This window comes from Nanorana parkeri, unplaced genomic scaffold, assembly GCF_000935625.1.
Source record: "Nanorana parkeri isolate BGI_ZX_2015 unplaced genomic scaffold, ASM93562v1 scaffold84, whole genome shotgun sequence".
Classification (NCBI taxonomy): domain Eukaryota; kingdom Metazoa; phylum Chordata; class Amphibia; order Anura; family Dicroglossidae; genus Nanorana; species Nanorana parkeri.
Genome location: NW_017306352.1, coordinates 1,596,293 through 1,613,261, shown reverse-complemented (window position 1 = coordinate 1,613,261; position 16,969 = coordinate 1,596,293). Strand labels below are relative to the sequence as shown.

The following is a 16,969-nucleotide window of genomic DNA, read 5'->3' as shown; positions in this document are numbered from 1 at the left end:
TCATTATTCCCCTTTCCTGCACTCTGGGATTAACTATTGATATTTGTTAGAACTGCATATATCATCCATGGACCAGGAGTTCTGAAAGAATAAATGACCTATGGGCATGAGAGGATTGTTGGGGCCAGCCATCAACACTTCCTAGTTCTGCAAGTGTATCAGTGACTATGAAATATTGTGTGTTATTGAGAGCCCCAATTTCTAACAGGCCCAATTAGACGCATCCAAGTGTGCATTCAACTGAGAGATAGAGAGCTGCTACTGCTGCATTCTCCATAAGGGGCATGGCAATCCAGGTGACGGCAGAGTCACTTATTGGTGGACTAGCTTTTAAGCAAAAATGATGCAGAAATGTAAAACTAAAAAGGTGAAATACATCGGATTACTTCTGAAACTAAATGCAAAGCCCCCTAACAAGAAACCAGACTGGTGATGACAAAATGTAGTATGGGATTCCCTAGTATTGTCATGGAACCCAATCCATCTCTGTGCTTTCAAAGCAATGTTTAGTCTTTTCAGATTTTATATATACAAGAGAAGGCATTTAATATTAGGAATGGGTGATACATACTGTATATCAGGGGTGGACAAATTAATATGGAAATCAGAGGCCAGGAGGATTTTCTTTTAGGAGACAGCTCCATTGACATCAGGTACAGAAAGCCTCAAAAGTTAGGCTCCAGCTGTATTTTCCAGCAGCATTGGCTACCCGAATCCTGGGATTTCCCCAGCCCTGAGATATACATTTCTGCATGTGTATTTGTGTATACACAGGGGGGCAGACATATTTTCTTATTACATATAGAGGCTCTTCGTCCTGTTTTACAGAGCTACAGTGGTTGTACTTTACTGTTTCTGCCCACAATGCAGGCTTGAGTCACTGCAGCAGACAATCTACTTATCATGTGGAGACTAATCTGCACTCCTCTACAGTTACCAAGAAGGAAAATATAGAAAGCCAACTATACAAATGTAAAAAAGTCATATAACCCCCAAAATACACCTTTACTGAAAATACTTAGAGAGGAATTTGTCAAAATCTGGAGCAGATGTGCATGGGAACCAATCAGCTTCTCTCTGTTATTTTCAAATCTTAACCGAACAAGCTGAAGAGAGAAGCTGATTGGTTGTCCTGGGCAACTGCTCCAGTTTTTGTCTGCTCCAGTTGTCATAATTTCCCCTCATTATACTTTCCTTTTTAGAGATTAAAGGAGAACTATGGGATTAAGGCTTTTCCCCATAGTTCTCCTTAGGGTAACGGGAGGACACAAACTAGCGTCCTCCCGTCACCCTAGGCTCAGTATACCGCGAGCTGTAGCTTGCGGTATACTGAGACGCCGTGGTATACTGAGACGCCGCAGCTGAAGCGGATCCCGACAATTATGACGGGATCTGCGGGATTAAGCAGTGAAAAATTGAAAAATGGCCTGGCCAGGAAGGGGGTCTAAACACCTGGTCTTGAAGTGGTTAAGAACTTTTTATGCACCAGAAGCCCACATGCCGTGTTCACCCTCCTCATTAGTACACAGATCCACCATCACTGGCTCCTGATGTTGTGGCTTGTGCTTCCTGGGTAGTGTGCACACATAATTCTACCATTGAATTCAATACAGAGCCTGAAGATGGGTCCTCTAAAGTTGCCTGTATATAGTATGGTGTGTCGCTATGGAGAGACATTGCTGCACTTGGGCCTCTGGTGAACCTGTCCTCAAGGCCTCATTCACACAACAACGCAAAATTGTATATTCCGTATATCCGAGTGTCTATGCGCGTATATAAGAGCGTATATGCGTGGACCATTTGCAATCCCAGAATGCATCATTCCTAATAGAAATTTGAAGGAACTGTACGCACATACGCTCGTATACACGCGCAAACATGCGTATAAAATACGCAGAAATAGGCTGCCCGGACACATCTCGGTTGCATTCTGTTTTTGCGCATTTTTACGCTACACAAATATACGGCTCCATACGCGGCTATGTGTATGGATCCATTTATTTGCATATGTTACAATACGCACGTACGCGCGTATATGCATGGTAGTGTGAACGAGGCCTTAATATGCCAGCTGTGAAGAAAAACAGGATTCATAGCGGGCTTGCTACCTTGTTACAATGTCACATGCTAGCTAATGAGCACACTGCCGGGACTCACAAGAAGCTCGCAGCCAACCAATCTGAAACATTTCACGGCAACTTTGTGACCTTCCACTGTAACGGTTTCCTCCTGAACTGTACAATCCAAACTTCCAGTGTCAGATACTTATTCTGGGATAGAACAAAGCAGAAAGGCCCACACTCCACAAGAAAGCAAGATCGCTTGATTTTATCGACAATGTCTCAAATGTATTTATTGATACAAAGAAATGATGTACAAGGACCTATACCAAGCAATGAAACTAAGACCCTACTTATTCCAAATCCCCAAAACCCCCAGCTATATATTGTCATCTACTGCTTAGTCTAAAGCAAGCGGAATGCTGGACAGTTAAAAGTAGGGATGGACCGATACTGGTTTTCGGTAACGAGTACTGATATTTTTTTTTTCAGTACGCGCCGATAATGGATACCAATACTGGAAGTCCCATTAAGGAAGCCAGGCGGTATCTAATGACGCGTCTCCTGGCTTCCTGATTAGCCGGGAGGCGTGTACATACTGGCCACCTGGCTTCCCGATTAGCAGGGAAGCCGTCTCCATGCTCCCTCGTCTCCAGGTGACAAGGGAGCATGGAGCCGGCTTCCCAGCCAATCAGGAAGCTGGACGTGGAAATAACTCACTGTCCGGCCTCCTCATTAGCCATTTTCCCGACCAATCAGGAAGCCGGGCGGCGAGTCATTACACGCTGCCTGGCTTCCTGATTGGCCGGGAAGCCAGCTCCATGCTCCCTCGTCACTTGGTGAGGGGCTTTAAAGAGTAGAGTAGGAGTGCTGATAAGGTGAGTGTATGGGGAAGGGGGGATATGACTCTTTTTAGAGACGATGTCACTTTGCATAGCATGGAGATAGTGACCGTGTGTCTGGACTTTGCACTTCTTTACTGAATACAACATTGGGTGCACCAAAGTACGCGATTCCCACATGAAATCTTCTCCCAAGCAAGAACTGTAATACTGTGCAGTATGTGAGTAGCAGAAAGGGTTAACAATACTAGCATGGTGTTACATGACAGAAGTTACCAGCTAAAAATGCGGACATGCATGGCTCTGCTCATCCACCCAAACACCAGATATGCTAAAAATGTTTATAAATATGATTGTGAGCGTTCTTCTGTCACCTCCGTGTGTATCAGTGCGCACAGCCAGGACCATGCACCCATTTCCCCCAAAGGAAACAACACAAAACAAGAACTCTCTCCGACATCCCTGACCTGCTGATGGAAATATCTGACTCCAGAGTTCTCTCGGTGACCGGCTATATCATGAAACGCCTCTTTTACCGCTCGCTGGATTCAGTACTGTCATTAGCCGCATGCCGCTCTTTATTGTCACAATATTTACAAATGCACGGCTAAACTACGATGAGCATTTTAAGACCATGAGAGATCCAAACTCTTTTAGGGCTTTTTCACACAAATTACAGCGTGTTCCAGCACAGTTAGCTACTGGAACACACTGTACCGCATACTAAACTTCCCACTGCGTTCTGGGGTGGAAGGGGGCAGCATTTTATGCGAACCGCACTGGACCGGAATGCAGGCATTGTCGTGCCACGCATTCTGGGGTGGGCGAGGGGGCTTGGAACTCACTGTAATTGTTGTGAACAAGTCCTCAGACCCGGTTCCATCAGTGTTCAGGCTGCGCTGTCTGTTCCAGGGCAGCCCAAATGCAAGACAATGCAATCCGCCTCGTCATGGACGGTAACAGTTCACACACAAAGTTAAAAAAAAAAAGTGTGGCATGCGGTACTATTTTTTTTAGCCCACCGCAGTGAGACGCAGTACAAGCACATCGCACTGTGGTGACCCATAGAACTTAATGAAATGTCACTTGTGACATTTCAATAAAGTTCTAACAAAAAACATTGCGATGTGGGTCAATCGAGCGCATCAGCACTGTGCCGGGCACGTGCACACCAGCAGCTGTGTGGCTGAGCCTGGCTGCTGGTGTGAACCGGCCCTTAAGCAATCATTTCATCTGCAACATACTGACTTCAGCCTGGGACAAAGGAGATGTTTGTCAACAAGTGGTTATTAGCTCAGTCCTGAAGAATAATAATAATAAATAATAATAGTGGCACTCATATTATTAAAAGATAAAATGTGCATCTATTATTTTTTTGCATTTGAGCCTGCAGACCATTGCAAACGTGATGAGTGGGTCATGGGTATAGTGCTCCGGTCCCTGCAGACTGTTCCTTCCATCAGTACAGAGTTACAGACTTGCAGCAAAGGGACGGGAGGAAGTGTAAATGGACTACAAGTGCGGTGACATCACGCCACAGTGACAAAAAAGGAATTGTAGTTTTTCATTCACAGATCCTGTCAAAGTATCTGTGAATGGATGACTCAGGTGTTCGGGAGGAGCAGGATGGGGGTGTGTGGTTGGGGATGAGACCTTCTTTCATGTTACACCCTGAGTGTGGGTGTAAGATGAAACATGACCTATGCAAACCCAAATCCAACCACTAAAATATGTAAATGCGACTCCAAAGACACTTTTTATATTTTATGGTGATCTTGCCATAAAGCTCCTTGTTCAGCTACTTCCTATAATAGGGTGACAACACTCGCTTTATTCCTAACTGTGCCCCTGTGTTGTCTCCCTGTCACACAGGCCTATGATAAAGACTACAAGGGGCCACACAAATGCACACTGCATAGGCACGGTTGTCACCATGAGGAAACTCGCTCTGAGAAAGGTCATGCAGACATCTCTGGGGTGCATATAGACAGGAAGTAGCTGCAGCAGATCACACCATTTCCGGATCAGATCTGGAACGCAGTGCCACATTCTGGAGCCGTTTTATTTTTTTTAAGCTTAAAATGGGCTTTCAGGTGCGGTCCATGCATTTTTATGCGTTCCTGTGCATTCCAGACCAGACAAAGTGAGACATGCAGTACTTTTCTGTTCTGGAACGGACTGCGCTGGTGTGAACAGAGGCCAGAAATAGCATAGGGATGCATTGGGATGCATTTTGGGTCCGGAAACAATCAGGTCTGGAGATGATCTGGATGTGGTGTGAATGGGCCCTGAAGGTGAAACACATATTTTGGTTTTACAGATACCTCTTGTGTATTCCTATACATTGCTTTGTCAAGCCAAACGTATGGATTCACACAAATGCGTTTCCCTCTGTTGCACCTTCGATTTAATGTAAATGGATGGAAGTGCATGTTAATGTGCATTAAGGCGAGCGGTCACACTTTTTCAATGCGCTTTGCATTGAATGTCAGCACACATACCCTGCTTCTTAACGCACACATTGAGATGCATTTTAATATAGTTCTAATAATTTTAATGGGAATAACACATCCAGCAATAATGTAATGGGAGTGAAGCCCAAATCAAGTAGCAGTGTGAGAATGAATACGTAGCCCTGAAGGCTTATGTATATGTACATGTCTGATCGCCTCCGTGTGCCCGGTCCTCACCGATCCATTCAGCCAAAGCTGAACGGATGATCCTATCATCACCTGATGAGCCTATAGGAAGCACAACCACAACGCATATGCTGCAAGTGCACAGGACAAGGTGCTACTTACTACACAGATCCACAGAGAAGCACCCATGTACACAAAGCCTGGAAACACACAAATGTTCTCACTTGCTCTGAGGTTCCCATGATCCTCTATGTCTGACCTTTCATTATACAACCCAAATGTATGATCTCCTTACCTCCAACAACTGCCTGCTGGTCTGTATACAAACTGAAAGCATAGTTTAGATACGTCTTCATATATCGCATGGGTCTGGTACAGCTAAAAGTAGCTCACACCGAGATTGTACGGTGTGTAGAGCGTATGGCCAGCTTAAAGTGTATGTCCACATTGCAGTCACATTTGAGAGACCCCGCCTCTACCATTGTTATATGTTCCCATTCACACAGCATACCCCAAAAATAATGTACAATATATATTGCTTACGGTAACTGTTTGTTGTTTCTTTGGCACTGGTTTATACATGGGACCCTATAGGCAGCACATGCCGTTCACAATAGCTTAGAAAGTGCCATAAGGGGACAGACTGAGGGACAGGGTTTTTATAAGAGTATTATCATACAATGTACCACCCAAGCCTTAAGATCTTTAACCCTTTCATAGGACGGACAGGGTGCACCTCTAGTTTACAACTGATGTGGAGATCTGCCAGCACAGTACCGACATGGTTAATTATGGTAAACTTAGCTCTCCAGCCCCCTCCAAGTGTTATCAAACCCTCCATTTAAAAATTACATCACAGCAGCACACTATTGCATTTGCCGGCTTTGATGTCCACATTGGTGAGTATTTATCAAAACTGGAGCAGGTTTGCATTGCAGCCAATCAGCTTCTCTCTCTCGTTCTCAAATCTTAACAGGGCAAACTGAAGAGAGATGCTGATTGGTTGCCTGCTCCAGGTTCTGTTTGCTACAGTTTTGCAAAATTCCCTTCAATGCGTTTACAGCTTCTGGCTTCTTTCTGACTTTGTTTTGAAATATCACTCCTGTTATTGGGGTGGTTACACTGTCTTGCAGGGTCCCCTGGAGCCCCGCCATAGTCAGCCTTACCAGTGCACACCCGTCCTGGCAATGCCACACACCATGCACCAAAGCTCATCGACTGCCCCTAAGCATTGCAATCCCTGCTCCTCCTCCGAAGGGGACTGGGTGGCAGCTCTATGAGAAGGCATGCGCTTTCTTATGATGATGCTCTACCTCAGGGGTAGCCAAACTCTGGCCCTCCAGCTGTGGTGGAACTACAAATCCCATGAGGCATTGCAAGATTCTAACAGCCACAGACATGACTCCCGGAGAGAGATGCATCATGGGATTTGTAGTGTCACCACAGCTGGAGGGCTGGAGTTTGGCTACCCCTGCTCTACCTAATGGGACACATATCAGTCATGTGACATGTAGTAAAGGAAGGATCCAGCCACACTGAATCAGTTTATTCGTCAATGACAACGAGTCCTGCCCCCTCTGACATGTTTCACCCAATCCTGGGCTTAGTCGAAGCCATAGAGGAGCAGTGCTTTATCTCTGTGCCTTGGTGACGCAGTCATGTGACCTTTCTATTACATGTGAGCTCCCTGACCAGGGTAAGGCTCATTGTAGGAGCGCTTTGCGAGAAGGAGCGAGCGGATTTTCTCATTGTAAGCACTTAAAGATGTATTTGGGGCTGACCATGCAGGCCGACATGGTGTGTATCAACAGCGCCAATGTAAATAAAAGTTTATTACTACTTTAGCATGGCATAGAAGAGGAAAGGTATACTTGGAGGGGTACTCACATGGGGCATGTACCCCTATAATATAAATATGGGGCGATTTGCCCATGTGGCCCATGTGGGAGCTACAGGTATGGGTATAAACACACACATGCATGTAAAGGAACGTCAGGGATGTGCGTCTGTACATATATTTAGTACTATCCTGATGAAGGGACCCTGCGCGGTCCCGAAAGCACTTGTTTGGTCATATGACAAAAAACTTCAATAAATGAAGCTTTTGCTATCTTAAAAGGATTGGTGTGCTGGTGACATTTCTACAATTTTGTACATATATTTACACACGTCCAGTGTTTACCCGCATACAGCCATTGATTTCTACGGGCGGCTGTACGCAGCACCTGTGGCTCACAGGCAGGACACCCGTATTTTACGCCCGAGGTGCCTGTGCCTGGGAGCCCCAAATAGAAAGGAAAGCAGCTATATGTATTTAAAGTTGTGCTGTGTGAAGGAGAATATGTAACAAATATAAAGTAGGTGTCATCCCAATCCGCCTGCGAAGGTGGACATACACTTCAAGTCCATACTGTGTAATAGTAGTTGAGTGGAAGCAGCTGATATCCTGGAAATGAGTTTACAGCCTGGGAGATGAGAATATGACACACACACACACACCGCCTGGGAAAGTAAACACTCGGACTCACAACTATTCCATGTTTTGTACCATTGTCACACTTATACAGGTTGGTGTTCCCTTTCCCACATCATCCCCCCCGCGGGTTCAGCCAGTTGGGCTCTCCACCAGCGGGAACAATCCAAGACGGATGGGACCACCCTACAAATCTAGGGGTATCCTAGCCCCTCAGAGTCCCGAAGAAGTCATAGAAATGGCTAGCTGCTGCTCTCTTCCCCTCCCGGCCTCACTCACCTTGGCTATGGCCTTCTTGTACCTGGTCACCGCTTGCTGGATGAGGCTCGAAACTTTCAAGTTGCCGTCCCCACAGGGAACCACTACCCGAGTCCTCCCGAAGCTCACCGTCACCTTCATAGTGGCGCCCGGGGGAGCCCGCAGATGCGCCCTGCTCTCCCCGCGCTCTCAGTGTTCAGGGGTTAATCCAGGGTTCCGGTTCTCCCTCCGTATCCTCCGATGTATGCGGGGCCTGCAGCAGCCTCCACCTCCTCCCTTCTCTCCTGCATGTGAATGCGCGACTCCTCCCACCCCCTTCCACCAGGATTGTCTGACCGCCAGCGGCGCAGCTAAGCGCTAGCGAGCCCAGCGGCGCGTCTTAACCAATCAGGCAACAGCATTCCTGATGGACGTTCAGCTCTGCCTATAGATATCCCAACCGGATGACATTCCCGCCCATATATCCCTAGGTAACAAGTGATTGGCGGATGGCGGGGATAAAAGCTGACCCTGGCTGCGCTGCAGCTATAAGGATTCGGGTCGTGGGTCTGTTCGGGAGCAAGTGAGAGGGGGGGAAGACTCACGGTCATCACGCCTTATCATTTTGTGTCTTATGGCTGACAACTGAGAAGGTGATTCATCCAAAGGAAATTAAAGGGGATCAGTCAGAAAGCAAAATATTGACGTGAGAAGCCTCAGATGGAAGCTGCCATACTTCAAAGCTGCTTAGTTGTGTCTGCACAGTGCAGCAGAACCTTCTTTAGCTTCACTTTAAAGGCAACTTTGTTAGTAGGTGAAAAATATAACAGAAAATGTTTTGTTTAGAAATAAAAGGTGTAATACCCACATGACCAATCTTTTACTCTGTTACAGAGCCACAGCGACCGAATGTTCTTCAGCAATGAACTCTGGAAGTGTCGAACGCCTTCCCTCATCCATGCTCTGGGAGTCTACCCTGCCGGCTATTGTAATTGGACAGTCTGTACACGCTGCTGTCAGACTCGGTGGTGGGCAAACTCCGGCCCTCCAGTGGTGGTGAGACTACAAATCCCATGATGCATCTCTCTCTGGGAGTCATGTCTGTGGCTGGGAGAATCTTGCATGCCTCATGGGATTTGTAGTTGCACCACGGCTGGAGATTGCCCACACCTGGACTAGCCCAATCATGACTTCAGTCACAATTTTCTGCCCAGCTCCTCTAACAAAGGCTGACTTTTGCTGAAGCCTGGTGGCGCCAAACTCAGAAAGGTACGCGCACTTCTGTGCCGTGTATGGCAAGCTGTATTGATTGAATAGCTGCCCTGCACGTGACAAACACAACGCACAATGTGGCACATCACAAGTGTTATCGGGGGGCTGAAAGAAGGTGGTGCAGCAAGACAGAGACTACAGCTTATACCAGGCCAGTGTAGTTTGCTAAGGCCCTGCGTATCATACACAGCTCTCATTTATAAACAACATTTGTGTTTTCTCCTTCTCTTCATTCTTTGCTACATTTCAGTGTTGTTGATTCCCTGCACTTTCTTTGCAGCCACTTCCTGTCTACATACATGCACTCCGGCGATAGCAGTACTCCATTTCTCAAGGCAGGTTTCCTGATGCTGATAGCAAGGGACCACGTCTGCATAATGCGTTTTGAAATGGCCACTTGTAGTCATCAGAAGCCCATGTGACAGGGTGACAACTCAGAAGCACATTTGGTGGAAAAAGAAACAGAATAGTGTCACCCTATAACAGACTTTTTTTTTTAACCGTTCGGTCACCTTCCCAACTCTAGGCCTATACTTGGACAATACAGTAGACTAATCAGGTCATCTCTCTCCTCTCCAGCCTAGACTTGGACAGTACAGTAGACTGATAAGGTCATCTCTCTCCTCTCCAGCCTATACGTGGACAGTACAATAGACTGATAAGGTCATCTCTCTGCTCTCTCCTCTCCAGCCTAGACTTGGACAGTACAGTAGACTGATAAGGTCATCTCTCTCCTCTCCAGCCTATACGTGGACAGTACAATAGACTGATAAGGTCATCTCTCTGCTCTCTCCTCTCCAGCCTAGACTTGGACAGTACAGTAGACTGATAAGGTCATCTCTCTCCTCTCCAGCCTATACGTGGACAGTACAATAGACTGATAAGGTCATCTCTCTGCTCTCTCCTCTCCAGCCTAGACTTGGACAGTACAGTAGACTGATAAGGTCATCTCTCTCCTCTCCAGCCTATACGTGGACAGTACAATAGACTGATAAGGTCATCTCTCTGCTCTCTCCTCTCCAGCCTAGACTTGGACAGTACAGTAGACTGATAAGGTCATCTCTCTCCTCTCCAGCCTATACGTGGACAGTACAATAGACTGATAAGGTCATCTCTCTGCTCTCTCCTCTCCAGCCTAGACTTGGACAGTACAGTAGACTGATAAGGTCATCTCTCTCCTCTCCAGCCTATACGTGGACAGTACAATAGACTGATAAGGTCATCTCTCTGCTCTCTCCTCTCCAGCCTAGACTTGGACAGTACAGTAGACTGATAAGGTCATCTCTCTCCTCTCCAGCCTATACGTGGACAGTACAATAGACTGATAAGGTCATCTCTCTGCTCTCTCCTCTCCAGCCTAGACTTGGACAGTACAGTAGACTGATAAGGTCATCTCTCTCCTCTCCAGCCTATACGTGGACAGTACAATAGACTGATAAGGTCATCTCTCTGCTCTCTCCTCTCCAGCCTAGACTTGGACAGTACAGTAGACTGATAAGGTCATCTCTCTCCTCTCCAGCCTATACGTGGACAGTACAATAGACTGATAAGGTCATCTCTCTGCTCTCTCCTCTCCAGCCTAGACTTGGACAGTACAGTAGACTGATAAGGTCATCTCTCTCCTCTCCAGCCTATACGTGGACAGTACAATAGACTGATAAGGTCATCTCTCTGCTCTCTCCTCTCCAGCCTAGACTTGGACAGTACAGTAGACTGATAAGGTCATCTCTCTCCTCTCCAGCCTATACGTGGACAGTACAATAGACTGATAAGGTCATCTCTCTGCTCTCTCCTCTCCAGCCTAGACTTGGACAGTACAGTAGACTGATAAGGTCATCTCTCTCCTCTCCAGCCTATACGTGGACAGTACAATAGACTGATAAGGTCATCTCTCTGCTCTCTCCAGGTGACAAGTGACTGATGTCCGTGGTTGCCAGGAGGGGCACTGTGCACCCCACCTCTGTCCCCTGTAATGTGCGCCTCTACCCCGGGTCGTCTTTAATATTGATTTGACCCTGGGCAAAAATGTTCTTCGGCCTGCCACACCCCCACCATGCAGGTGGCGTCTCCCTCAGTAGAGGTCACACTACGTGGCATATGGCAGGGGTGGAGCAGCGCTATGTGATGCCGATCACATAGTAAGCAGAACAGTGACGCGTGTATTTTTTGCGTGCTCTTGGAGCAGATGCTTTGGACCCCACAGCAATGACTGGGCATGGGGCCCCTTTTGCCCCACGTTAAAAACAGCCCTGCCTCAAACCGCCCCCCACCACCAATCTGCTCCCACATCTCCAGCCTTGCCACATTACAAAGACAATGGGGGGAATTTACTAAAACTTGAATTTGGTTACTGTGCACAGTCCCCCAATCAGCCTACATCTTCAGCTTGGTCAGTTAAGCTTTGTAAATGAAAGCTAGATTTTGATTGGTTGCCATGCACAGCTGCTCCAGATTTTATAAATTGCCCTTGTATCTCAACTAAGGAGATTTACTCCCCACTTCCTGTGCCCCCACAATAGTAAGTAAAGGGAAATCTCTCAGAGGCCCAATGCAAACAACTTGCGTGGAGCGATACCTGCAGTACAGCTGATCGCCCCTGGACTCACACGGAAGGCATCCAGTGGCGATCATCTATCCCTAACCAATTACATGTGAACACCGGCGGACAGCTGCGGCCCCAGTCGGCTGCTCAGCGCAGCAACTATCCTCATCCCTGTGAATCCAGCCGTAGGAATCCGCCGGATATTTGCTGCAAGTGTGAATGAGGCCTCTGTGAGAAAGAAGCCGATATTCCGCTCCGGGTTCCCCTGCACCTCTGTCCGCCCCTCCACTACATCATGATGATTGACAGCAAAGCTTCCATGGAGAACAATAGAGGAAGTTCCTCTGGCTTCATGGGAACAGGTTTTTTGGTTGAGACATGCTGAGGGGAAGGAGTGGCTGCATGGAGATCCCTTTTCTTCTACAGCAAGATTTCTTTCCCTCCATTTCCTTGAGGTTATGTTATGGGGCCGGTATGGATGGTGATACTGGAATCTCATAGAGCACACTCTGCATACAATGGCCATCCCTGTAAATGCAACATCCCCATACAACAGTCCTGGAGACAATGGATTCTGTGTCTCTGGCTTTACTCTGGATTTAGAAGGATGGGATCTTTTTTTTGTGAAGTTTAATTGCATCATTTATGAGTCCCGTCACAACGTCTTCCTTCCCCGTGCATGAAAAGGAGATGGACCGGTAGGGCATTGTTAAGATGACTGGTTGGGTATGTTTCAGGTTTGAACATGTTCATGAGCCGAGTGGTTTTCCTTTGGCAGCATCGTTCTGCAGTAAAGTTTGTAGTAAAGTTGAAGTTTACCGCAGCGGCGATAATCACGGGGCGCCACAAGGTTGAAATAATAGACTAAAAATACAGCCAAAGTTCCTGCGTCTCTGCTTTCATTAACTCTCAGCTCTCTGCAGTCGCCCTATGTTGCCTTGAGTTAAAGCTGAACAAACAGCTAAATACACAGATGAAATATATCTATAGGATCTTCCAGCCCTGAGATTTACACTGCCCTGCCACACAGCACAGCCAGGCAGATGGCACCACGGTCCCTGTTACAGGTATAGCCAGGGCTGTTCCTACACTATTCACTGCCTGAGGCTGGGGGGAAGTGCTGGCAGTGGATGCTTGTTACTGGGGAGGGGGCATGGGGGGGGTTCTTGGTGGATGCTTGTTACCGGGGGGTGGAAGGGAGTGTTCTGCATGCTGGAGGTGGTTGCTTGTTACCAAGGAGGAGTCTATGGGTCCGGCAGCTCTGACCAGCATCCCGCTTGGCTCCTGGCAACCAGTGACATAATTTCACTGGAGCAAAAACCAGAATATGTCAGGTTGCTAAGAGCTTTTAGCAACCGGGGATGCTCTAGCAGATCTGACCTGCTGCTATGGGTCACTATAGAGTACTTCTAGGGGGTGCTTTATTAACAGACAGCCACGCAACTGTATTCACAGCACATTATGGCCACTAGATGACATTTTATGCTCCTCAGCTCCACCTAGTAGCAATATTGTGCTGCAAATCTCATTTGCATAGCTGTTTGTTATGTGAATGCTTTATAATCACCACCATGATCTTTGCTGCTTGCACTGTCTTAAAGCGGCCCTTTACCCATATCTTTAAAAGAACAACAAAGGCACCTTTAGAAATGTTTAGTAATGGCAAACTGATACTTCTAGATAATTGCCGGATTTGTATTCTTTTTATACCTTGTTTCTCTTTTCCTCCCCAGTCTTCTGACAGTGGCCATGTTTACTAAGGGCAGATTATTAGCTCCTATTACTTCCTGGGTTTCTGGCACATGTGACCATGCACATCATCTCAGGGGAGGAAAATGCCTTTCCCTGAGATCTCATGAGTTTTCCCAGCAATGCTGATGTAACCTTCCCAGGATGCAACGCTTTGGCAAAATGAAGTCATTTTGCCCTTTCAAAGCTGGAAGTGAAAGCTCTGCAAGTGTAAGTATTTCACAATCACAGCATTTCACACCTGACATGTCTATGTTATTATTAATTATCATACAGAGAGGGATGCATTGGTAGAATTAGATTTTTCAGTGAAAAGGTCCGCTTTAAGAAGGCCATATACTGTTAGAATTTTGTTTAAACATTTCTTCAAAATTTCAGAACATTTCTCTTCTCCTCATTGAGTCAACTAATTTCCTTCAACAGCCCTTAAAATTTTGGTACCGTCCCACTACTTGAATGGAATTCCAGAAATATTAAATACTGATTTATTTATTTTTGTGCCCAACACATGAGCTTTGCGATATGTGTGATTTTTCTCGAATGGAAATTGCATTCATGGTTAGGATTCCATTCGATCCGATATAAAAAGAGAAAAAAAAATTAATCCCGAGAATTTGATTTTTCCTGTCATTATGGTCGCAAATAAACAACGATTAGACCCCACTAACAATTAGATCATTGAACGCAGTGGCGGAACTACCGCCGGTGCAGCAGGTGCGGGCGCACCGGGGCCTCGGCCTGGGGGGGCCCAGCAAACAGAAAACACACAGGAAACTGCTGAAGACAGAAGACCAGCCAGAAGATGTAAGAGTAAATAATTCATTAGAATAATTATTATTTGTAGCCTAATGTTGTATAAAGTACTGTTGCAGCAATGCAGAATGCACCCTTTATAGAGGACTACAAATCTCAGCAGTACTTTATACAGAAATGCTATTGTTATATAAAGTATTGCTGGGATGTGTAGTCCTCTATAGCCTCTGCCATTCTGCATTGCTGTAAATATTAGGGATGCACCGATATATCGGCCGCCAAAACATATCGGCCGAAAATGACACTTTTTTGGCTAAATGCCGAAAAGTGCAATTTTTCTGCCGATACAGCGGCGCATCTCTGCTTTCTTTCCTCCCCGCTGGGCGCTGCTCTGTGACCCAGCGGGGAGGAGAGAAAGTGACAGCCGACCGAGCGCTGCAGGAGGAGAGTGCTGCGATGTTCCAGGGGCCCTTTGTTCCTTAGGTCCGCCACTGATTGAACGGATATTCCAAAAACAAAATGTTACTGGTTATCAGCCAGCTTTATTATAGTGTGTTTAATGGCCTTCATTTTGTTTTGCAGAGGTGTTTGCTTGAGATTGAGAAGATTAAGATCAACGTTATCAGAACGATCAGCAGATGCAGAAATATAGGCAGCAGTAATATGCCTTTTCCTAGGGATGGTAGTAAGTGGGACATCATTTCCAACAAGGCAGCTAGAATTTTCAGAACGAGAGATCAGCAATAGTAGTCTCCATGTTTCTCTTATGACAGGTTGGCCCCACCACCTTCTGTCCCATTAATCTCCCAGTTGGTCAATAAAAAGCCACCACTGCATTAAAGAGCCAATAGGAAGGAATGTGGAAAGATCGGGATCAGATTTGACTTTTCCAGAAAAAGTTAAAGTTTCTATATAGTTTCAGCAGCCTATATACAATGCTTGGCCAAGAAAAAAAGTCACCACTTGGAGTTAGCTAAGCAAATAGGTCAGAGCCTTCCATTGGATAAGTCTAGGTTCAGCAATGTTACGTGCCCAAAAAATGAGGTCTTCTGTGTACCTGAATATACTGAATGACAAGTGTTATGGAAATTCGCTTGGTTCAACGCACAAATCCATACTGCGCCAGAGTGCGCCAAACACAAAGAATTTCACCCCGTGCTTAAAAGCACATTTGTATTACGCTCTTTTGTGCGAGGACTGGCAGTACCTCTTTTGAGTCATGTAGAGTTAGGACACAGGAGACAGATGCTGCTTGCTTCAAGATCCATGCTAAGAGAGCCAGCACAGGCCTTTGTTTATTGTTTTATATCTGCCCGACAGGAAGTGATGTCAGACAGGAAGTGGTCTCACACAGCAAACCAGGAAGTAATTTCAAACAGGACGTGATGTCAACAACCAGCAAACGATTTAAAAAACCAGCAAACCAGGAAGTGATGTTAACAACCACTTCCTTAATACATAGCCAGTCAGCCCAGAAATACAGGTACATATCAAAAGGAAAAAGGGGACTACACCAAGATGGCTGAACAGGGAAATGCAACTCCTCATCCCTGTAACAAGGAAGGATGAGTCATGTCCATTGTCCCCGACCGGCCATGTGGTTCCTACTCAATACTGCTCAGAGTGACCAGGATCTAGTAAAGTCATTCTACTTGTTCTTATAGGTTTGAGACTATCTGAAGATACATTGCTGATGCGGTTATCTATATACGGTACCAGTATACGGACAAGGCATATTATCAATGTCTTCTTATAAAAACAGATATGTATCCAAAAGGGATAGCGCAGTCCGCAATAGAGGTACAATATGCATCTCGTTATACGGACTTCGCTTCACTAATGTGTACAGAAGTTTGAAGGCAAGGAGCCCAGCTTGCCCGACAGGAAGTGATGTCAGACAGGAAGTGGTCTCACACAGCAAACCAGGAAGTAATTTCAAACAGGACGTGATGTCAACAACCAGCAAACGATTTAAAAAACCAGCAAACCAGGAAGTGATGTTAACAACCACTTCCTTAATACATAGCCAGTCAGCCCAGAAATACAGGTACATATCAAAAGGAAAAAGGGGACTACACCAAGATGGCTGAACAGGGAAATGCAACTCCTCATCCCTGTAACAAGGAAGGATGAGTCATGTCCATTGTCCCCGACCGGCCATGTGGTTGCCCATCATCGTCAGCATGGACCCTACTCAATACTGCTCAGAGTGACCAGGATCTAGTAAAGTCATTCTACTTGTTCTTATAGGTTTGAGACTATCTGAAGATACATTGCTGATGCGGTTATCTATATACGGTACCAGTATACGGACAAGGCATATTATCAATGTCTTCTTATAAAAACAGATATGTATCCAAAAGGGATAGCGCAGTCCGCAATAGAGGTACAATATGCATCTC

The 16,969-nt window shown here is 46.1% G+C and overlaps 1 protein-coding gene across 6 annotated transcripts in view; it reads right to left on the bottom strand.

Moving 5' to 3' along the window:
- The window catches only part of PARD3 (par-3 family cell polarity regulator), a 535,067-nt gene extending 526,446 nt beyond the window's left edge, over positions 1–8,621 (bottom strand). For all 6 annotated transcript variants that reach the window (XM_018552327.1, XM_018552326.1, XM_018552321.1 and 3 more), the window contains exon 1: positions 8,294–8,621. In XM_018552327.1, the coding sequence (XP_018407829.1) occupies positions 8,294–8,413 (120 nt within the window). In that variant the 5' untranslated portion in view covers positions 8,414–8,621. The remainder of the gene's footprint in view (positions 1–8,293) is intronic.
- Positions 8,622–16,969: the final 8,348 nt, after the last annotated feature.